The sequence below is a fragment of the Chrysemys picta genome, chromosome 1 (genome assembly GCF_011386835.1).
Source record: "Chrysemys picta bellii isolate R12L10 chromosome 1, ASM1138683v2, whole genome shotgun sequence".
Taxonomy (NCBI): domain Eukaryota; kingdom Metazoa; phylum Chordata; order Testudines; family Emydidae; genus Chrysemys; species Chrysemys picta.
In genome coordinates this window covers 254827673-254851376 of record NC_088791.1, presented here as the reverse complement: position 1 = coordinate 254851376, position 23704 = coordinate 254827673, and the positions used below count along the sequence as shown (strand labels likewise).

The 23704-nt window shown below is 41.2% G+C and overlaps 1 protein-coding gene across 3 annotated transcripts in view; it reads right to left on the bottom strand.

Annotated features, from left to right (window-relative positions):
* Positions 1 to 23704, bottom strand: part of NALCN (sodium leak channel, non-selective) — a 361008-nt gene that overhangs the window by 90345 nt on the left and 246959 nt on the right. For all 3 annotated transcript variants that reach the window (XM_065592295.1, XM_065592302.1, XM_065592310.1), the window contains one exon: positions 22415 to 22489. In XM_065592295.1, the coding sequence (XP_065448367.1) occupies positions 22415 to 22489 (75 nt within the window). The remainder of the gene's footprint in view (positions 1 to 22414; positions 22490 to 23704) is intronic.

The window sequence follows — 23704 nt, the reverse complement described above, 5'->3', positions numbered from 1 at the left end:
ACGGCAAGAGGCGCAAGCGGAGTCGACAGGGGAGTGGCAGTCGTCGATCCTGTGCCACAAGGACGTGAAGTAAGTGATTCTAAGTCGATCTAAGATACGTCAACTTCAGCTACGCTATTCTCGTAGTTGAAGTTGTGTATCTTAGATCGATCCCCTCCCCCCAGTGTAGACCAGGCCTTGGTCAGGAAAAAATACTAACATTTAAGTGTAACTTTCAGCCAATAAACAAAGAGCTTCTAACACACTGACACTGTTGTGGGCTATGAAACAGCCAAAAGGAGAAAAAGCTATTTAAATGTATGAGCAGGGATAGGATCTACTTCTTACCTACTAATCATTAATTTTTCCCATCTTTTTTGTTTTCAACATATATAACTCCGAGCTTGCAGAGGAAGAGTTTAATGACTGACAAAGTATGGAATGTTGTAAAGAAAAAAAAAACATACCTGAAAGGAGCCCTTTTCATATGGTTTACGAGTCAAGTGTATGGAAAACTTATATTAAAGATGTGAAAGTAACTGCAACATTTCTGTTTTATTCTAGCTGACAAGAGTTTTCGGAACTGCTTCAGATCAATCACAAATTCAAAGTTAAAAGCTTCCCCACTGATGTGCAGAGTACTTAGGAACTGGCCAGCTGCCCAAGGCAATTTCATGGTGAAAAGTTCAAACCTTTTTGGGAGGTTCAGGACTCCTCACCTCTAGATAGCTTTAAATTAATATAAGTGGGTACAATACACTGCAATATACCAAATTTTTTAATTGAAAACATTCTTCAAATTATATTTCTGAAGAATAAGTTGACTTCGTAATATTTAAATTGTGTGTTTAGAAGGATATGTTAAGGGCTCGCAGAACAGCGCGAGTCTGATACAAGAAAAGGGAAGGGTAAAAAACATTACAAATCAAGTCTAGCTCCCACAGTTCTCCAAAGTTCCTTTTACTGATCGGATTCTTTAGACTCACTATCACCACATACTTGTCACAAGTAATTTTTGAATGGAAACACTAATAACTGACATTAAATGGAAAGTTATATTTAATAAAAGCTTGGAGGGCAGATTAAATGAGCAAGTTGGCCTCCTTCTGTCTCTTATTACTTTGAAACTCTAGTGATCTGGTGAATATTTAGAGGTAGATGAACTGTAATAGAGGGGGTGATGCTTAAGGATAAAGTTTTAAAAGCTCCACCTCCTGATTTCCAGGACCAATTTGCATCTACATTTTTTTTTACACCTCCATATGGGTTGTGGGCACAAATATTAGGAATTGAAGAGCAGAAATCAAGAAGACAGCTGTCCAGCAGTTATAATTTATACCTACAGTCCAATTATGGGTAGAGAAAATGCAGGCAAATTGTTGTATGCACAACTGTACCCAGAGAAAAAGAGAGCAGGCTAAATATGTCTGATATTTCAGGCCAAAATATTTATGTAATCTAGAAGACTGATTTGTAACCATTGACTGATCCTATAATAGTAACACAAGCAAGAAGCACAAATCAAAACCCTTGTTTTGAACGCCCCTGAAGTTTAGAATGAGTTTTGAACGCTGCTTTTTGGGTTTATCTCAACAAATAGGCACACCACAGTTGATGGAAATTCCTCCTGAGAAAGGACTGCAGGACCAAGCCCACAATAAATCTGTGCCTAAGGGAAGTTTTGCAGTAAGTTGCACAAACTGAATGGGAAGTGCTGCATGGCAGATAAAACAATGGCGGGGGTAAAACAACATGAAAAAGTTCTTGTCGGGTGGATGGACAAGATTATTCATTGGAGTTCTCTTTCAACAAAGGCATAATTCCACACATGGGTTAATAAAATATGCTGGGCTTGTTTTAAATAACAGCTTTTCTGTATCTCAAAGCTTATAAACTATATGTAGTGCCATATGGTGCTGTGATTCCCATTATTCAGTTATTCATTTAAATAACTTGTTCCTCAATTTTGTGATAAAGTCTTCTCTCTTAATAAGAAATTGAATGAAGTTTCAAAAATGTATTTTGTTAATACCTTCCTTTCACTAATTCTAGTCCCGATTAATCCCTTGTGGAAGCAATGCTCTTGACAAGATGTAATTGGAATTTAGAAAATGCAGAGGGCTTCTTTAGTGACAAGTGACTGAAATTGATTACATTTAATGTACAAGGGGCAGGGCCAGATTAAGGCAATCTGGAGCCCCATGCACACCATGACACAGACTCCCTAATGATAAACTGAAATAAATAGGTTTCAGAGTGGTAGCCATGTTAGACTGTATCAGCAAAAAGAACAAGGAATACTTGTGGCACTTTAGAGACTAACAAATTTATTTGAGCATGAGCTTTCATGGGCTAAAACCCACTTCATCGGATGCATGCAGTGGAAAATACAGAAGGAAGATATATATACACAGAGGACATGAAAAAAATGGGTGTTGCCATACTAACTATAAAAAATGGGTGTTATAGTTATAGTTAGTATGGCAACACCCATTTTTTCATGTCCTCTGTGTATATATATCTTCCTACTGTATTTTCCACTGCATGCATCCGATGAAGTGGGTTTTAGCCCATGAAAGCTCATGCTCAAATAATTTTGTTAGTCTCTAAGGTGCCACAAGTACTCCTGTTCTTTTTGCTGAAATAAATACGGTGAATTTGTCAGAGCTATTGTTTCAGGATGCCTATAGACTAGGAAGACACTGCTGCATTGATTACACTTGGGTAATGTTTTCAAGATTTTCTTCCCAACCTTGAGGGTTAGAAACCAACTTAAAAAAAAAATGGCAGGTTTCAGAGTAGCAGCCGTGTTAGTCTGTATCCGCAAAAAGAAGAACAGGAGTACTTGTGGCACCTTAGAGACTAACAAATTTATTAGAGCATAAGCTTTCGTGGACTAGTGGGCTGTAGTCCACGAAAGCTTATGCTCTAATAAATTTGTTAGTCTCTAAGGTGCCACAAGTACTCCTGTTCTTCTTTTTTTAAAAAAAAGAAAGCTGAGATTCTGACCTAATCACAAGGCGCAAGGAGCTGGAACCTTAGGCACTGGCCTATATTGCCTATGCTGTAAACCAGATCTGATAAGGCAAACAATGTACATCCTAATTAATCCTACCATGCACTGCTGTTCCTTTCAAACACTTCCCTCTCCCACCAAAAAAATAAATGTATGGTTTATCCCACACTAGATCTATGGTACCAGTGCAAAAGGACAGTACTGTACACAGTGTTGTATGAAATATTTGAGAAAGACATTTTGGACTATAGGTTCATCTGACAATATCATTCCAGTTCATGACTTGGTCAATGTCCAGTGCTTCAGGAGATGGTGAAACCTCAGTATAATGCACCTAGACAATTGTGCAATTTGTGAGGGTTGCAATTTCTTCCTTACCCAAGCAAACAATTAGTTTATGTCCCGGAACAAGAGATATGGTCATCATTACTTTAGCTTCCATAGTTGCAAATGTAGGGGTATACAGATCAGTAATGAACATAATGATTGTTTACTATTTCTGTTGTGTCTGGTGAGAGATTCTGAGTCTCTGTTTTTACAGTTTTTAAACTTCCCTGGATGTAATTAACTCAATCCCTTTATCTTTCTAGCTTCCTGGACCTCTTCTCAAATTTTATATATATCCTCAATATTTAGTCCAGTGGATTGAAAAAGGGATCCGTGAACCTTCCATTCCCTCCACCAGCACATCTCAGACTGTCCATGTGGCAACGGAATGCTAGCCAGGCCTTCTCCCTTCATTTCCTCTGACACAAGTAGGTCAGGTTCTCCTGGACCCATCAAGATACCTGTGAAACTCCATTAGTTATAAGAAAACAAAAGGATGACAGAAGAAACAAACAGAAAGCAAAAAGCATCTATGCACAAACTGAATAGGAACTGTGAGGAATTATCCTCCAACTGCAATTTTCATCAGTACTTGTATGGACAAAGATTTATGCCTCTCATATCTGTCTTTGGACTATATATGGACATTCCACCTCTACTTGTAAAGTAGAATGTAAAGACTGGCTGTATCCCCATTATACAACTGCTGTGACACTAGATAATCTTCGCCATTCAAACACTCAAAACCTTTTCCAGTTGACACACTCTGTTTTGGAGAAACTGATAACACTCCTGTGACAACGTCACTAAAAAGAACATATACACTGTTAGTTCCAAATCTGTCCCAAATTTTGGACCTTCTGTTGTATGGGAAAATATTAGGAAAATCAGAAGAGTTTGTGTTCTATTACTCTATCTGACACAAGGTATCAGTTCAGTCTGAGTGCTTATTAAGGGATCTTTGAGTTATGACTCTATCTGACATGAGGCATCAGTTCAGTCTGAGTGCTTATTAAGGGATCTTTGAGTTATGATTCTACAATGTTTAAGACAAGAGATGCTGTTCCTGTTTCACACTGGACACCGTGATGTGGTGCATATGAAATAAATGACCATGGGTTACTTGGGGTAGCTTGAGTTGGATCATGTCATGGAACAGAAAGCAAAAGTTTGTTTCTTGGGCTGGAGTGTGAAGAATAGGCTAGAAGTGACACCATTAGATCCACTTCTAGTTTACAATAGAAATAGTAACTGATTCTTACAAATAATATTGAAAAAGTAGTGATACAGATAAAATACATGTTTAAGTTCAGTGAGTTCCCATGGCATATGTTTTCTAAAGCATTTCAGAGTATATGGTCACATAGAATCTCCACAAATTGCTGAATTTAAAAAAAATCAACCAACAGTTGCTTTCTGGACTGCAACAATACTTGCACCTTGTTTTTTATTATATTGTTAATGTTTTCTATGAATTAATAGCTTTTTCATGTTTAAGTGAAGACAGCTTCTTTTCATTCACTTGGGATAAGCAACTGAGTTGTTTTTGCTTCCATGCAAGGGTTATTGAGTCATAAAAGCATTTTCATAATGATAAAAATATGAATGGCATACTCCACTTCAATGAAGGAAATTGCATTACATTCCCATGTAAAGTGGGCACTTACTGGTTATGAATTGTGTATTTAATCAGCAATAAATTACTTAAATATCTTCAAGTTACGAAAAGAACAGGATATAGGAGTTCTGTTCTTGTACAAATACAACCATACATTATTGATGGAGTACAATATGTTCATCTTTAAAACATATGGCAAAATTCACTCAGTCTGAGTGTTTGCATATATGCAAAAAGCAGAATAAGTAGCACTGCAGCATTTCTCATCACGTCCCAGCTATTGCTCACATATTCTGAAGACTGTATAGAACCTGAGAGAGCATACAGCCTGTCTGTGTCCTGAAATGTGCCCAGGCAGCTTATTAAGTAGAGCCTACTCAGGTAGAGCCAACCACATCTTACCTGTTGGGTACGCAGGAAAATGGAACCAATCCAGCGCATTAATTATGGCCAGATTTTCAAAGGTGCTGAGCGCCAGCAGTTCCCATTGACTTCATGGGAACTGGGGGTCATTACCACTTTTGAAAATTAGGCCATCAGTGACTGGGTAACAGATCAGCTGGGCCTCATACCAGTGTAGGGCCCAAGTGACAGATACAAAAAGTACAACAGGAGAGGAGTAGCCAGGTAATGTCGGTAAAAGGCTACCCTCAACCTAGGGAGAGGCTCTGTTGCCTTATTTATACCTGAATTAAAGGCGATAACTTTGATTTGAGCTCATTTTATCCTGTGAAAAGCAGGTAACCTTGGGATGTTGGCATTTGATCCACACATGCAGAAGTGTGTGGACTTTACATGGTTTTTACATGCTGAGCTGTGTAGTCATCGATGTTTGACATGGGATTTGCAAGCTGGGTCACCATTAAATGTGTGTGTTCATATAGCTCGTCTAGCCTGAGTTACTGCTTGGATCCATCTGCATTTTTCTCAGGCATACCAGTATTCTCATACTCCTTGCTGGCTCATGTAGCTTCTCTGTGTTTGTGATCACCTGTGTGGTTGCTGTTTAACATTTGTGACAGCTTAGTTATACGCAAAGTAACTGATATAGCTATTAGTTTGTACAGTATGTTGTGTGTGGCTTCTTTAGGCTGCAACAGCTCAGTCCTATATGTATGGAAGGACAGCAGCTGCAGGTGTGTAAGATCGATTTGAGACAAATGTGCAGGCACCATGGCGATTCACCAATGATACTATGTAAATGTGTATAAGCTCAAGCAGTGTGGTGATAAGTGAACAGCTTACCAAGCTGCCACATATGCACTTGCCTATGCCTCTTACACTGCCATCAGCTATACCAGGGGTAGGCAACCTATGGCACGTGTGCCAAAGGCGGCACGCAAGATGATTTTCAGTGGCACTCACACTGCCCAGGTCCTGGCCACCGGTCCGGGGGGGCTCTGCATTTTCATTTAATTTTAAATGATGCGTCTTAAACATTTTAAAAACCGTATTTACTTTACCTACAACAATAGTTCAGTTATATATTATAGATTTATAGAAAGAGACCTTCTAAAAATGTTAAAATGTATTACTGGCACACGAATCGGCACACCACTTCTGAAAGGTTGCCGACCCCTGAGCTGTACCATCAGTTTCAGGCCCTGGTTGCACTGAATGGCCACTGCCAAATGAGGCTTAGATGCCTGTGAGGCATCTGATGGTGTTGATGAATGACTTTCCTTCTTCAGTACAGTCTGTATTGTTTGGCAGCAGCTGGCTGTGATTCTATGGGTGTGTCCGAATACATGCTCCTACAGCCATGTTGTTGACAGGAGAGTATGACAGGCCACAAATCACATTGTGATATGGTGGCATCAGTCAACAAGCAGTTTCCTCCAATGCTTTGTAACATATTGGGCGTTATATCCAACTAATTAGTATTGGTAGAAAGAGCTTCTATAGGCAGTTGTCACAGGTACTTAATTCAGGCTTAAAACTACTAATGTTGCAAGTGCACACACACACAAACAAACAAAAATGTGCATGTGTGTGTGTGAGAGAGAGAGACAGATAGACAGACATTCACTCATACTTAGGTCCAAAGAACACAGCAAATAGCACTGCAATCATGGGGGGCATTCTTCTCCAGCACCCTGTGACCCATGCACAGACTGCCCAGTGAAGCAAGCCAGGGTGATTTTTGAACGAATTCACCACCCAAGTCACAGGCTGTGTGTTGCACTCTAACTGCCCCACGTGGAGCCTGCCAGACTATCGGGCAGCATGCTAGCTACCTAGAGCATGCCAGCATACAGAGCAGTTAGAGCGCAACACGCAGCCTGTGGCTTGGGCGGTGAATCCAGCACCCCAAACTCCACTGACAATTGCAGTGATTTGCTTCCTATCAGACCCTCACTGCACAGGCTGTGGGAGAGGAGGAGGAGGAGGAGCAGGCGAGGGAACATGACAGAGGAGAGAGAAAGGAGGTCCACACCTGGAACTGACCAAGGCAATTATGGGCTCTAGGTGGCATAGAAGGGCAGCTTTACTAGTGCTGATCCTCCCTTTCTCCCTGTTGGGGGGTGGGGGTCAGGGGCACAGTGGGAGGGCCCTCACCCCCACCTTGGCCACAGACGAATAGAACTTCCTGTCCCAGAAAGCAAGTTTTACATGAGACAGCATGAGGAGATGGAACAAGAGATACTCCCTTTTTCATTTACCTCTACAGTAGCAATCAGAGTTTTTTAAACAAACATCTAATTAATATTTGCACTTTGAAATTTTCAGTTTCCCCTTAAGAAAGGCATTTTTTTTCTTTTAGGCTGTTTTTATGTTTCTTTACAGACAATATACTGACAAAATGTGATTCTGCCTCAGTACACATCTGTCATAACTTGGAATGATTTCAATAACAGCAAGTAAACTTTGAAGAACATTGAAAATAAACTCTTGAATAAAGTAATGCTTGGTTTAACTCCATGGACTTCAGTGAGTTACAATAGGAATGAATTTGCTATATTATGCTGATTAATAACCAGTCATCTTTTAAATTACTACATATTGTGACTCTGATGAAAAATGTGAATACTAGGATATTTAGAAATAATTCACATAAGCCTTAAGAATCTACTAGTGTTTAACATTAGACCCTCCCTTTCCCCCCAATACATACAATGCTTTAAATAGAAACATAGTCATCTGGAAATCTCCAGGTAATCTTATTTTCAATTTTTTTTTGAACAAACTCTCTGAAAATAAGGACTCCAATTTGACTGCTGTTAATTTAAATACAACAAAATATAGCTGTGGCTTCAATGACAATCTTTTATCCTTTCTTAAATGTATTGGTATGCATTTCAGCTACTACATTTCCAACATTACACACCTTGTATAATGGAAGAGCTACTGAACCATAAAAAAATAAATTTTTAACTGTGCTCACACTGAAATGCTCTTTCCAATAAGTTATTTAAATTTTAAATGCAGCAAAAAGCATTCACAGAAAAGTAAATATGTATTCAACAGTAAATTAGGTTACTAGATTTTAATTCTTATACTCTCTGTAAAACAGCATCCGAGATGGATACTATCATCCCTATAGTCCATTGGGAAAAACAGATTTATCAAGAGACCTTCATTGAGTTTTATTAGGAAGACTTTTTTATTTTTGGCCTACCAGGGTGACCAAGATCTGCTCTCCAGTGTTCTCTGCTCCAAAAGCATCATAGGGGAAAAAGAGTTGCATAGGGAACATGAGGCTGCATCCATTTTGGCTTATACTGAAGAAATAGCTGCTTTGGACTTTCTATGTAGGTGTCCTGGGGTTAAATAATATGTTGGGGGCTGAGGATTCCTCCATTTGGATTCACTGTGATTTAGTCATTCGTAAGGGTATGATTCTAGGGTGACCAGACAGCAAGTGTGAAAAATCGGGACAGGTGGTGTGTGTGTGTGGGGGGGTAATAGAAACCTATATAAGAAAAAGACCCAAAAATCGGGACTGTCCCTATAAAATCGGGACATCTGGTCACCCTATATGATTCTGACATGCAGGTCACAGATTCCATGACTTTCTGGAACCTCCATGACTCAGGGTTGACAACTTTCTAATTGCACAAAACCGAACACACTAGCCCCGCCCCTTCCCCGAGGCCCTGCCCCCCGCTCACTACATTCCCCCTCCCTCGGTGGCTCGCTCTCCCCCACCCTCACTCACTTTCACAGGGCAGGGACAGGGGGTTAGGGTGCGGGAGGGGGTGAGGGCTCTAAATGGTTCCAAGCTCCGGGGTAGGACCAGAAATGAGTGGTTCAGCATGTGGGAGAGAGGCTCCAGGCTAGGGCAGGGAGTTGGGATGTGGGAGCAGGTGAGGGCTCTGGCTGGGGGTGCAAGCTCTGGGGTGGAGCTGAGGATGAGGGGTTTAGGGTGCAGGAGGGGAATCCAGGCTGGGGGGGGGGCTGAGAGATTCAGAGTGTGGGAGGGGCCTGCAGGTTGAGGCAGGGGGGTGGGGTGCAGGAGGGGGTGAGGGCTCTGGGGTGGGGCTGGGGATGAGGGGTTCAGGGTGTGGGAGGGGGCTTTGGGCTGGGGCAGGGGGTTGGGGTGCAGGAGTGGTGAGGGCTCTGGACTGGGGGTGCAGGATCTGGGGTGGGGCCAGGGATGAAAGGTTTGGGGTGCAGGAGGGGGCTCTTGTTTTGGAGGGAGGGCTCAGGGCTGGGGCAGAGGGATGGGGCTCGGAGTTGGGGTGCGGGTTTACCTCGGGCGGCTCCTGGTCAGTGGCGCAGCAGGACTAGCGCAGGCTGCCTGCTTTGTCCTGGGGCACCATGCTGCACCCTGGAAGCAGCCAACAGGTCCGGCTCCTAGGCAGGGTGGGGTGGGGTGGGACAGGAGGCTCCACGGCGCGCGCTGCTCTCGCCCACAGGCACCGCCCCCCCAGCTCCCATTGACTGGGAAAGCTGGTGCTTGGCAGCACATGGAGCCCCATAGACCCCTCCACCCCCAGGAGCCGGACCTGCTGGCTGCTTCTGGGGCGCAGTGCGGTGCCCCAGAACAGGTAGGGACTAGCCTGCCTTAGCCCCGCAGCACCGCCAACTGGGCTTTTAATGGCCAGGTCGGCAGTGCTGACTGGAGCCGCCAGGGTCCCTTTTTGACCGGGTGTTCGCAGTGGTCTCTGGGACGATCACCGCCCCCAGGCTGCTGGAAGTCAGCCCTGGGACCACCAGAGCAGGGGCTGTCAGTTGGCCCCAGGGCTACCGGAGAAGTTGGCTGGTGGTCCACCCTGGGGCCACTGGAGCAGTGGTCCTCCGGCCGCCGGAGCAACGGTCATCAGGGCCACGAGAATAGTGGTCCCCAGGGCCACCAGAGCAATGGCCAGCGGTCAGCCCCAGGGCTGCCGGAGCAGCGGCCCCTGGGCTGCTAGAACAGCGGTCCCCAGGCCACCGGAGCAGCAGCTGGCAGTGCTCCCCGGGGCTGCCAGAGCAGTGGCTGCAGATCAGCCTAGGGCTGCTGGAGCAGCAGCTGGTGATCAGCTCCGGGGCTGCCACAGCAGTGGCTCCAGGACTGAAGAGGTGGCCAGGGTTCAGTCAGCCCCCCCTAGAACTGGAGCAGTGGTGTCCTTACTCGCTACTGACAATAGATAAAATAGCTATGTGGAATTAAGGCATGCCTAACTTAAGTTTGAGAAAACCTAACACAAGAAAGCTCATTAGAAGTGTTAAGTTATATCTGGCAATGTTGGAGCCGTCAAGATTGTCATGGTTTTTTAAAGCTATTTTCCAATCAGGCATGTGTATATATTTTTTCAAACTTTATTACTATATTAAGGCACTTATATAAAGATGGCCTGATTTTCAAAGGTTCAATGGGATTTGTGGGTGCTCAGCCTTTTCGAAAAATCAGGGTGGTTGGAAAGTCATACATATTTTAAATGAAATATATATCAAATTGGTTAGAATTTTAGAAGCTGGCCTCCACTTTTACACCAGCAAATCAGTTATTTAGATTTGTGAGGAAAAAAACAGGCCAAGTTGAGGCCTAAAACACACATTTAGGAATTGATACAAGGATATCTACAACAGAAAGATAAATACATCGAGGCATTTGCAAATATTCTTAGAATGTCTCAGTGCCCTCTTTTGATCAAATAACATAAAAACAAGTGAAAAAAGAAGAGCTCATCCTGACATTTTGATCAGTGCTGTTTTGTTCCCAAACATAATTGCTTATACTACAGCCTAGGGGGTACCTCATCCTGCCAGAACTAACGTGTTATTTTTAGTGCAGAATGGAACGTAGAACATCGAAGGCATTTTAACTACCTCAAGGCAATGGTTGAATAAGTAAAAAATTCTGATTCTGTGTGTTCTTGGTGCTTCACTTACGATAACTATTAAGACTATTTCTTCTTTTTTTTAAAGGGAGGTGTTAAATATTTTAAATAACACTACAATAGAGCGGCACATTTTGTTTAGAAGGAGGTGCCCAGGTACAAATAAGAATGAAGCTTTTCATACTTTGTTAAGGGGTCAATTGTGCCTTTGCCACATGGGGGCATGCCATGGCCTGGGGGATGCATGGCCTCAGGAGCAGATTGGAAACTCAGAAAGTGACAATCTACTTCTTGATTTCCCCCTGCTCCAAGGGGAAGTACCCTGCACCCACCCTATATTTTACACAGTGTATGTTCCCCACCATGCCAGCCTGAAGGTGGAGCCAAGGCTGCTCCTATTCTTCTCCTTTCCTATCCGCTCCTCATATAAATGTATGAGAGGGGATGTCCCATCCCTACTGCTATCCATAGTGTAGGTAGCTGGCAGGGGCCACACCCTTATTCCTCTCTAACTCCTCTGTTTGTTTCCTTTCCTCCACAGTAGCACAGAATGGGCCCCAAATGGGCTTCAAATTCTGCAGGATTTCCTCATTAAAGGTCGGACGCTCGGAGCCTAGTCCTGCAAATACTAATGCTAATGGGTGTCTGCAGGATCAGGTCCTTGATATGCAAAATAACTAATTAACTTGCAGGTACGATAATCTAAACTTCTGTGTGTGGGCAATCAGGATAGGTTATCATTCTGATTAGATGGTTTAAAGCAATGTTTTGCCAGCATTTTTATCATTTAACAGAGACATCTCTGATTTGAGAGCCTCCAGCTTCCTAACCACTAATTGCTTCATCCCCAGTGTGACATGAATTCAGAAATATGACAACTCGGACAGAACAAAAACATTTTCAGAATGAATTCAATGTTTCCGGGTAGGTCAGCATCTTTATTTTAGTAGACATTTATCTGAAAATATTGATTTCAGCCTGAAGTGGGGAGTTTATTTATGTTTAAAAAGAAAAGCAGATTGAAAAATAAACTTTGTAAATAGTTTTCCCTATTAACCAAATGTGTTTAAAAAGCAAAAGGTCGGTAGTAATACTACTACTCCTCTTTCTACTAGGCTACATAGATGTCCATTCAGTATAACCGCACTAACTTAGAGTCAAATTTGACCCATTGATTTCAAACTGACTGCTCGTATGAATAGGAGTTGCATGAGCTGGCTAAAAGAGAGCATAGTTTAATTTGCACATTTTTTCTTATATACTTTACTGATTATGGTCCAGATTGTGACTGGTTGCTAAGCAGTTGTATAAGGGTGAGGGCCTCTCCTCTCTTGTGCCCCAGTAAAGGTCCCCATTATAATTTATTAAGTATTGTATTGTAGTGCTTAGAGGCCACAACTGAGATGGGACCTCATTGTGCGAAGTACTTTGCAAACACATACGGCTTGTCTACACTTACCGGGAGATCAGCGCTGTGGTGATTGATGCACCGGGGGTTGATTTAGCGGGTCTAGTGAAGACCCGCTAGATCAACCGCAAATCGCTCTCCCATCGACTCCAGTACTCCACTGTATCAACAAGAGTAAAGGGAGTCGACAGGAGAATGTCTCCCGTCAACATAGCATAGTGTGGATCCCGCAGTAAGTAGATCTAAGCTACGTCGACTTGAGTTATGCTACTAACGTAACTCAAATTGTGTAACTTAGATCAACTTTCCCCTGTAGTGTAGACAAGGCCATAGTAAAGAGTCACTTCACTCTAAATGCTTTAGACAGACACAAAGTAGGATAAAGGAAGTGAAAGACAGGGAGATCCTGGGACAGATACGCTTTTACACTAAAGCCACTTTACACTGCCTGCAAAGGGCCCTCAGTGTTAATGAGAATTTGGCCCTGAGTGACTTGTCCATGATCACATAAGAAGTCTGGTCTGAAGGAAACAATGGAATTATGTTTTCAGTTTTCAAAAGGACAAAGCACATTCTCTGCAGAGCTCAACAGAGAAGGGATAGCAGGAGAGGAGCCAAGTAGCTTAATTTAGGAATCAATAGAACAAGATCTGTGAGTCACACTTGCCAACACTAGTGACAGATGAGAGAATGTTTTCTCTGTTGGGTCTTTACCCTTTGAGGACAGTTCTGGAAGACAGTGAAGTAATGATAGGTCAATGTTTCTATGGAATGTATATTGTCCTAAGCTTGTACTCGATATAAAAAGTTAATGAGTGTGGATTATTGGCAAAGTGATTCAGGAAACTTATCTAGTGATTGACCATTATATGGAAGATTTATTGAATCATTCTGCCAATAATAATGTGACATCACTGTACTTTTACGGCAGGTGCAGGCTGAGCACTACTTTACAATTACGTAGGCTTCCCACTTCCTGAGATGGACAGTGAGCTTCAATTTGTAGCATTATTTCAAGTGCCTACAGAGGATCTTGAGTTCTCAACACTGTACACCAAGTGGGTGGTGAGAGAGGAGGAGATAATAGTCATCATTAAGCTCACTAAGTGATGGTTAGTTTTATACATACACCTAGGATGAAATCTTGGCTCCATTGACTTTAATGTTAAAACTTCCACTGACTTCATATTGACCCAGGTTTTCACCCTTAATATTTTCATGATTTGAAATCATTGGGAGAAGAGAATGCATCATTTCCCCCTCCCTTATTTCTATCTTTTCCCCATTTCTTTGGAACATGCAGAATGCTCTTCCTAACCTGTGAAGTTTTCTAAGATGCATATCTAAGTTTTGAAAGGAAGCAGTACAAATATGTGTAAATGCAAATGAAAGTCTTATTGCAATTCTGGAGGCTAAGTCTGTTCTTGGTTAGACTCATGTAACACCACTGGAATCCTAAACTCACCTACATCCTCAGCAAACCAATTGGAAGAACGTGGTGTCATAGAAATAAATAAGAAGATAATTTTATTCCGCTGATTTAAATTATACTAAAAACAAGACTTGTAAGATCAAAATGGTACCCTAAGAATTTTCAGTGATATTTTATATTTTAGATTTACAGAGAGAGCACAGGATCAAAATGTTAAGCTACTGACTTATTATGCTGCAGTTACTTACATCCTGTATATCCCGTGCAAATTTGGCCCTCACTGTGTGTTTACTGACTCTGTAATAACATAAGAACATAAGAATGGCCATACTGAGTCAGACCAAAGGTCCATCTATCTCAGTATCCTGTCTTCCAACAGCGGCCAATGCCAAGTGCTTAAGAGGGAATGAACAGAACAGGTAATCATCAAGTGATCCATCCCGTTGCCCATTCCCAGCTTCTGGCAAAACCAAGGCTAGGGAACCATCTCTGCTCATTCTGGCTAATAACCATTGATGGACCTATCCATGAATTTATCTAGGTTTTTTTTAATCCTGTTATAGTCTTGGCCTTCACAACATCCTCTGGCAAGGAGTTCCAAAGTTAGACTGTGCGTTGTGTGAAGAAATATTTCCTTTTATTTGTTTCAAAACCTGCTACCTATTAATTTCATTTGGTGACCCCTAGTTCTTGTGTTATGAGAAGGAGTAAATAACACTTCCTTATTTACTTTCTCCTCACCAGTCATGATTTTATAGACCTCTTTCATATCCTCCCTTAGTCGTCTGTTTTCCAAGCTGAAAAGTCCCAGGCTTTTTAATCTTTCCTCATATGGAATCTTTTAATCTTTCCTCATATGGAAGCTGTTCCATACCCCTAATCATTGTTGCCCTTTTCTGAACCTTTTCCAATTCCAATATATCTTTTTTGAGATGGAGCAATCACATCTGCATGCAGTATTCAAGATATGGGCGTACCACAAATTTATATAGAGGCAATACAATATTTTCTGTCTTATTCTTGATGATTCCCAACATTCTGTTAGCTTTTTGGACTGCCGCTGCACATTGAGTGGCTGTTTTCAGAGAACTATCCACAATGACTCCAAGATCTCTTTTTTGAGTGGTAACAGCTAATTTAGACTCCATCATTATATATGCATATTTGGGATTATGTTTTCCAATGTGCATTATTTTACATTTATCAACACTGAATTTCATCTGCTATTTTGTTGCAGACTAACATTAATGTGCTGCAGGAAATGCAGAAAACCTGACATGTGAGAGGCTTTTAAGAGCTTTATGTGGATCTATTGATATCAGTACCCAGAGCTTGAAAATGACAGCCACCATTGCTAGTTTTGGTTTCCTGTGCAGCTCGTATGAGCAGGGCCGGCTCTAGGATTTTTGCCGCCCAAAGCAAAAACAATTTTGGCCACCCCCTCCCCGTTCTTTAATTACTCCACCCCCAGCCCCGCCTCAACGCCACCCCTTCCCCAAATCCCCAGCCCTGCCTCCTTCCCCCAGGCTCTCAAGCCTAGGAGGGAGAGAGGGAGGGGGAGAAGCGGCGCCCGCGCCGCGGCGACTCGGAGTCTCTCCCCCCTCCCAGGTTTGAGAGCCTGGGAGGGAGGGGGAGACTCCGAGTGGCCGCGGCGCGGGCGCCGCTTCTCCCCCTCCTTCCCAGGCTCTCAAGTCTGGGAGGGAGGGGGAGCAGCGGCGCGCGAAACGGCCGCTCGGGATCTCCCCCTCCCTCCCAGGTTTGAGAGCCTGGGAGGGAGGGGGAGACCCCGAGCCACGGCGCGCGAAACAGCTGATTCGCTTGCCGCCGCTCCCCCTCCCTCCCAGGCTTGAGAGCCTGGGAGGGAGGGCGAGTAACGGCGCGCGAATCAGCTGTTTTGCGCGCCATGGCAGCAGCAGCGGAGGTGAGCTAGGGCAGCCGGGGCACATTTTTAGGGGCGGCATTCTGGCGCCGGCCATGCCGCCCCTAAAAATGTGCCGCCCCAAGCACCAGCTTGTTTTGCTGGTGCCTAGAGCCGGCCCTGCGTATGAGTTTAAAAATATATATATTTTCAGCTATTGCCTGCAGCCTGTTTACTCTAAGCACATCTAAGTCTTATTTCGTGAATCAGCAACTGAGCTAAGATATGAAGTGAGCAAACAAATTTATTGCTTTTTCTCTTCTGAAAAAATATTAGTTTTTCAAGTGACTAGCCAGACCCAAAGGCTTATATAAAACATAAACAGCATTGTGAATTGATTGGCTACTCAACAGCTGTCCTTACATGTTCAATATGCTGTTGGTGGTGGTTTCTGTTAAGACTGATAAACAGCTGGATAATTTATGCTTATTATTGCAGACTTGCTGGTTCAGATGACTAATGGCTATCAGATCACAAAAGGTCAGGGCTGCTGTCAACTGTTTCCATGTGCAATGATTACACCTTGTGTTGAAATCTAGTGGTTTATGGTTTGGTTTGCATGAGAGGGAAAAAGGGAACATTAAGGGCTATAGCCCCTTCCAAATGCACTGAATCTCTCACAACAGAGCCTATTAAAATGGGTTGCTTTCTAGGCAGCCATTGCACTCCAAAATAAAGTGTCTCAGTACTAATGATACAGGCTTAATATTGTAGATAGCAGTTCACAGAGCACTGTCTAGCTGCCATCTATTTAGGCTGCAAATGAAAATGTTTGTAAAAAAAAGTCAGGGTTTACCTTGAGAAAGAAAATCTCTGTAAAACTCTGATTGGGTTAATGTATTTTCATATTTACAAAGAAAGCATTGCGTTTTAACAGCCATCTTCGGGTCTTTAACAGTTTAACAGAATCCACTTTAAGGTGTAGTTTTTCTTTTGTTCTGTGTCAGAGAGCTCATTTCAATTGCTCTACATACTTCTCAAAGGCCCCATTCTCCTACATCAGCAACACTGAGAAGGGGCTTTTCTTACCAAGGCCATCCCAAATGGGGCTTCCCAGGAGAAAGGGGAAAGCAGTGTAAGTTCATACAGTTTAGGTCTCTGCCTTTTCTACCTCCAGCCTTCATCTTCGCCGCATACGTCAATGTAGCTGAGCTTGAATTCCACAGGTATGTTGTAGAGGCACAACACCTCACGCCACCCCTACTCTGAGCACAGGGTCCTTGACTTGGCTGATATAATTCATATTTTGACTGTTATCTCTCATCTCCCCTAAAAAGTTATTTCCATTTTGTTTCCTCTGACCTATTTAAGACCTCTCTTTGAGGGATCTTGGTGATATAACAAGTAACAAATGTAATATTTTTGGATTGCTAACTTTTAACTCCCATATTTATTTAATTTTAAGCCTTTTTGAAATTCTGATGTTTTACTGACCAAAACATGGACAAAAGCAATACCTAAAATCTCTCTTCTCAAAAGTTCACAGTGAAAAGATAAAGAAAAAGAAGCAGGATGCTGTGATTTCATGGTGCTTTCTTCATTTACTCTCTAGACGATCACATAAAAAGACAGCAGCAGGAGTGTCTAGCAGAAGTTATAAAAATAGCATGTATTTTCACAGCTTACTGGTTTTCTAGCTAGTCTCTGCTGTTAGAACTGCTTTGGATAAAGAGATGAATACCTGGAGGGCGGCACTGTACAGAGACTCAAATCCATCAGCTTAATATCTAGCAGCAGTTAAGAAAGCAAACAAAAAACTTGGATTTATTCGGTGAAGGATATAGTGCCCATCAGCAGAGATCATTAATGGGGTTAGTTAATGAAGGGGGTTAAGTAAGGGGTTGGTTGGACCATACTCTGTATTGTCCATCTATTCATCTATGCTCCCATGCAAAAAGCATCTGTGCACCTCCCAAGTATTTAAAAATAGAAAAAGTGTGTGTGCGTGTGCGCGTGTGTGTGTGCATGTATGACAGAAATGGAAAGAACTTATGGAAAGCTAAGCCAAAGGAATGAGTTTTATATTTAGTTTTAAATAAATTAGTGGCCTGGTCATTCTTATCTCTGGCAGGAGTGAGTTCTGTAGTCTAGGTCCAACTCCTGTGAAAGTTCCTTCTACAACACTTATGAGCTCCCTACCGGTGGACAGGTTTTTTTCCATTGGAATGTAGCTGTTGTGAAAGGTCATGGAGGGAGTGATAATCTCTCAAATACCAACAGCCAACCTGAGGGGAGGCTCTGAATATTAGGATAGAGCCCTTGCGCTGAACTCTGCATCCAGTGGAGATCCAGAGCCAGGTCAACATGTTCATGGAACCTATGCTAATAAACAGATGGACTGCTGCACTTCGTACCAGCTGAAGCTTTTAACAGGTGCGATGAACAGTCATACTTTCTCTACAGCCAGGCTGGCAAATGCTGACCAGGCCTCCTAACGGCTAAAGTAAACAAAGGATTGTAGGGCACTGTGTGTGTATGTATGTCAAAGTGGGGTTGAATGAGTAGAGTAGTCACGCACAGAGAAGACTAGAGGAATGAGCAGAAGAGTAAGTGGGGTGTGTATTGGAGACGGGTGAAGAGAGAAAGATGGAGAATAAAGTGAAAGGAACAAGAGATTGAAATCCTTATGACTCTCTTTTAAATTACTCAGAACCTAAAAATAGATGTACCAACATTGATTAACAAATCATATATATATACATATATATGTAAACTACAGATATCCGAATTGTTCTTTACAATGTGGAGCAACATCCACAATTCATTCTGCAGAAAGGTAATTAGTTGGATCATTATCTGTTAGGATCAAAGCTACCACTAGAGTCTGAGCACAAACATGTGCCTGCAATGAATCCAGGGCTGACAGGCCAAGCTTCCTTTGACCTGCCAAAAACAGCTGCCTCCACAACCCTACCATCCACCTGCCTGTGGCGCTGTGTGATGCCCATTTCCCCAAAATTTAGCTCACTTTTCTTCCCACATCTCAATGCTGGTGGACGAGAGCTCGCATACTTTTTTTTCTGGAATTATAACATTTTTCTATGTCTGAAAATATGTGCTATCTTTTTCTTAATTAAAAATAATCTTACTCTGTATTTGTTTTACTGCACAAAGTGTACTGCTCTTCGGAGATTTTTTTTCTTGCTCAAAAGCATGAAATTAACTGCTCTCAGCCAGGTCTGAAGAGGCAAGGGGATTAAAAACATTTTTTCTAACCGCATTTAAAAATAATCATTTGACAATGAATAAGCAACTGCATATGAATCTAAGGTAGAGGCTACAGATTCTGCTTTCTCTGACTGAACCACATTCAAATAAAATAGAATACCACTGTTAGCAGGAGGGCTGAATTAGGGCTTCTGCAAAATCATAGTATTGAATTGTCTGACTTTCAGATGAAGGAAATGCTGCTTTTGCATTAACAACATTGCATTAACATTTCCCAATTCTGGAAGGTGTTGAGCACCCTTGACTCCTACTAACGTCAAAAGGAGCTGAGGGTGGTCAGCACCGTGCAGGGTATTGCCAATATTTTAATACATTTGATATATCACCTGAATCTCTTCTCTGCATTAATTTTCCTGCTTAGAAAAATAGTGTCCAAGAATGCACTACAGTTTCTTGAGAGTTTAAATTGATTTATTTCTAGACCATTTGGCAACCTTTTACTGACTCGCTCTTGCATGAAGGGGTATATTTTCAAATCCATCTATAGAATATTTATGCCAGAAATGGCCATTGTGCACAATGTTCAGAAATTACCAAATATTCTGCCTTTATGTAATATGATGATCATAGAATATCAGGGTTAGAAGGGACCTCAGGAGATCATCTAGTCCAACATCTGCTCAAAGCAGGACCACTCCCCAGACAGATTTTTGCCCCAAATTCCTAAATGGCCCCCCTCAAGGTTTGAACTCACAGCCCTTGGTTTAGCAGGCCAATGTGCAAATCACTGAGCTATTCCTCCCCCTAAGCGTGGGGTTGGGGGCAGAGAAACAGGAAGTGGGTTGTCATGGGGGTTTCTTTAACTCTATTCCTGGGGGAATTTTTGTGTGTGCCTGTATTGTTACAGACATACTTGCTGACGGGTATTTTGAAATAAATTACCAAAATAATTGAAACTGGCGTGATTATATAGTGTTGTATATATAGTAAAATTGTATATATAGTAAAATTTTCAGAATTTTTAAATATTGTGCATAGAATTTTTAATTTTTTGGTGCAGAATTCCCCCAGGAGCAGAAAATGAAAAAACAAAAACAAAAACCCAAGGCAAACTCACCCCACCCAAAACAGGCATGTGGATTTTCTAAAGGGTGATGCATTTTTATCTGGTATACAGGACATTTCTAGAGAATCAGTGACTTGTAAATTAGCTGGTCTGTTGCTTGCATCATTTCTTGGCATTTCATTCAGCTTTTAATTAAACACAGAGAAATAAATTTTTTCTATGCAATGATACAGAACCATTTTCATTACAGATATGCCCCCGATTAAAAACAACAATTACCCCACAATCTTTTCCTCCTTCTCATGATCGGTTTATAATGGAGAAGCCAAAATGTCATTGAATTAAATACTTTGCTTTATCTTCTGTGATAAGAAAACCAATAATTCAGTATAATAGTGCACAGCCACTATCAGCACCGAGCCTGGGATGCCATCACATTTACCTCACGGGAAAACTTTCTCCTTGAGTCCTATAATCGGTTGCACAATCATTAATTTCAAAGACACATTTTTAACTGTTTTCACTGTAAATACTTCTTTAAGCAGAAAAGACTACATATAATATTAATTACTTTTGTGTAAAATATATGAAGGGAAGAATTTTAACATCACTGAGCAATCGTCTGTAAAAAAAGATTGTTGTTTTAAATACAGAGAAACATTAAAAGCACGTACCATAGCCTTGTGTTTAGTAGTAACGTTTTCAAAAGCACCTTCGTGACTTTAAAGCCTAAGTCCTACTGCCTTTCAATAAGACTTATAACCTCAGTATTGCAATGCCTGTCAGACGAGCCCATGTCTATGCTACAAGCTAGGAGTGTGATTCCCCTGCTTGTGTACATGTACTCATGTCAATTCTCATGGAGCTAGCACAAGTATAAGTAGCAGAGTAGCTGCACTATCATGGGTAGTGGCATGGAGGCACAGTTGAACCATGATGAGTATGTATCCACCACTTTCAGATGGGTTTGTACATGGCACAGCTCAGCTGTGCTTCTGCGGCCATCATCCATGTTACCGCAGCTATGCTGCTATTTATATTCGTGTTAGCTCACTGAGTGCTAGCGTAAATATGTGTACACGACCAGGGGAATCACATTCCTATTTCAATGACTGAATACCTTCAAAAACCTGGGCCTTACACACCTTTGAAAAGTTCCTGTAAAACGTTAGTAATGGGTAACTTGCTTCCTACGCACCCAAGTCATTTTTATTTCAGGTCATTTTAGCTTTTATGGACTTGTGATAGGCAAAATGCACAATCTCTACTATATTCCCAAGATTATCTGATGTAGTTCCCTATTCAGCAAGGTTTTTAAGCATACAAATAACTTTAAGCTTATGAATGCTCCTATTCAAGCCCAGTTTTTAGATTTGTTAGTGCCAGTAAAGAGTTCCCTGTGCAATGAGCATATTGTCAGAAACAACTTAGTTCAACCTTGCAACACATAGCTGAGGCAGAATATTGGATCATTAATAAGCAATGGTTACAGAAGTCTGCTAAAGAGCGTCAAGTATTTCTGTAATACTATTGTTTGCAAGTGCCACAAAGTGATAGAGATGTCTCTGACAGTATCATTCTTGAAAAAAATTCAGGTACAAAGGAAGAATAGCCCATAAATCATCTTTGAGCCCACAGCCATCCTTAGGCCAGTCAACAGCTTGTAGTAAACAATCACATACAAAATAAATGGAACAAATGAATTGCTTTAGTCCCCAAAGCAAAAAAGAGCAATCCATCTGAAGAGCATTAATACGAGTTAATTTGGCACACCATCCCTAATTTAGGATTTCAATGTAAATAATCTAAGCAGGTAAGTTAACCTTTTTTTTTAATATGTGAAAGAGGATAATTCTACACTAACTTGTGACACACTATTTTTTCACTATTTCAGAGCTTTAAAAAAGCCATTGTTAAATAGTTCTCCATTCCAGCCCTAATCCTGCAACAAGTTTTGTCATTGATCTCAATCGGAGCAGGATTAGGCCCTTGATCTCAATAACTATTTAGTTAAATGGATGAACTAACCTGAAATGTGAACAAAAAGCCAATAATGATAGGTGAAATGAAGCCACCTTAAGATGAATGTTATAAAATGTGCCATTATGTACACAAAATCTACATTTTTAGCAGGGGATTGGTGGGCATGATTACACTCTGATGCAAATATCTTCCAGCATGAAAAAAACAAAAAAGAACCCCAAAAATACTCTTACTTGTTTAAGCTTCTTTAGATCTTCATCAAGTTCCAAGTTGTCCAAAATAACAGCAACAAACAAGCTGAGCAAAATCTACAAAACAATTAAAATATTTTTTAAAAAGTTTGAGTTCCCTTACGAAGCAATATTAAATACTGTGGGTGAAATCCTGACCACACTGAAATACCTGGGAATTTTGCCATTGACTTCAATGAGGCTAGAATTTCACCCTTTGTTTCTACTAGTCTTTTTATAGGTAGTATATTATATTTAGCTGTGTATACAATAATTAAACAAAATTACAATTTGAAGATTTTAGACTCCATGATCAATCCATTTTTTATGTTTAATGAATATCCTTTGAAATGTACCTAACAGGAGAAAATCACTTAACATTAATCAAAATAATTATAACAAGAAACAAAGTGTAATCCTGAAGTAGCTCTTAGTAGGAGAAATACTACAAAACTATGTTATGCAATAAATAATAAAGCCAAGTTTTCAAAAGTGCTAAGTGGCTTATAGGCATAAATCCCATTTTTAAAAATATTGTAGGGATTAAGGAGCCTAAGTGACATTGAAAGTCTATGGTGTTTAGGTGCATAGGAATGCAGACAGACTTCAAGCACCGAAGTCACTTTTGCAAGGCATTTTGTACTGCCAGGGAATTCACCCCAAGAGGGGTTAGATGGTGGTTCTGCTGATACCCTCATTCGGGATTTCCAATAGAGAGAAGTAGCTTCCTTTTATGGCTTGGGCCCTGATGTGGCAAACAATGAGAGTGCTTCACTTAGGCACTTTTGAAAACTTGGCTCATACACAGGACCATGAAATATAAACAACATATTGGACAAATAATTTCTGAAAAATGTCAATCTTCAGAAAAAGGAATGTTCTTATTGTAACGTATTTGCTTGGACGATATTTAGGAGATTTCCTGCACTTGCTGTGAAGAGCATATTTAATAGACTATATAATTAAACATTACTTCATCTATTAGTGGTAACAGATTTCAGTCCTGAGGTTGCTGTGTTAAATATTAAAGTGGCCTTTAAAATGCTAAAGCAAGGCAGAATTCAGATATAGTACCTCTTCACTAGCATGAAATTCTCTAATCATTAACAATTATCAGTGAGAATTTGTCATTCTGTCAGAATTTTATGGTATAGTAGTTTTTCTTTGAACAACCTGCATAGTCTATTATACTGTAATACATAAAGCCTGACCATAACAGTTAAGAAACTATTTATATTGGCATTTAGTACTTACTGTTTATACTGAAGAGACACACAGTAACTATTAAATAGA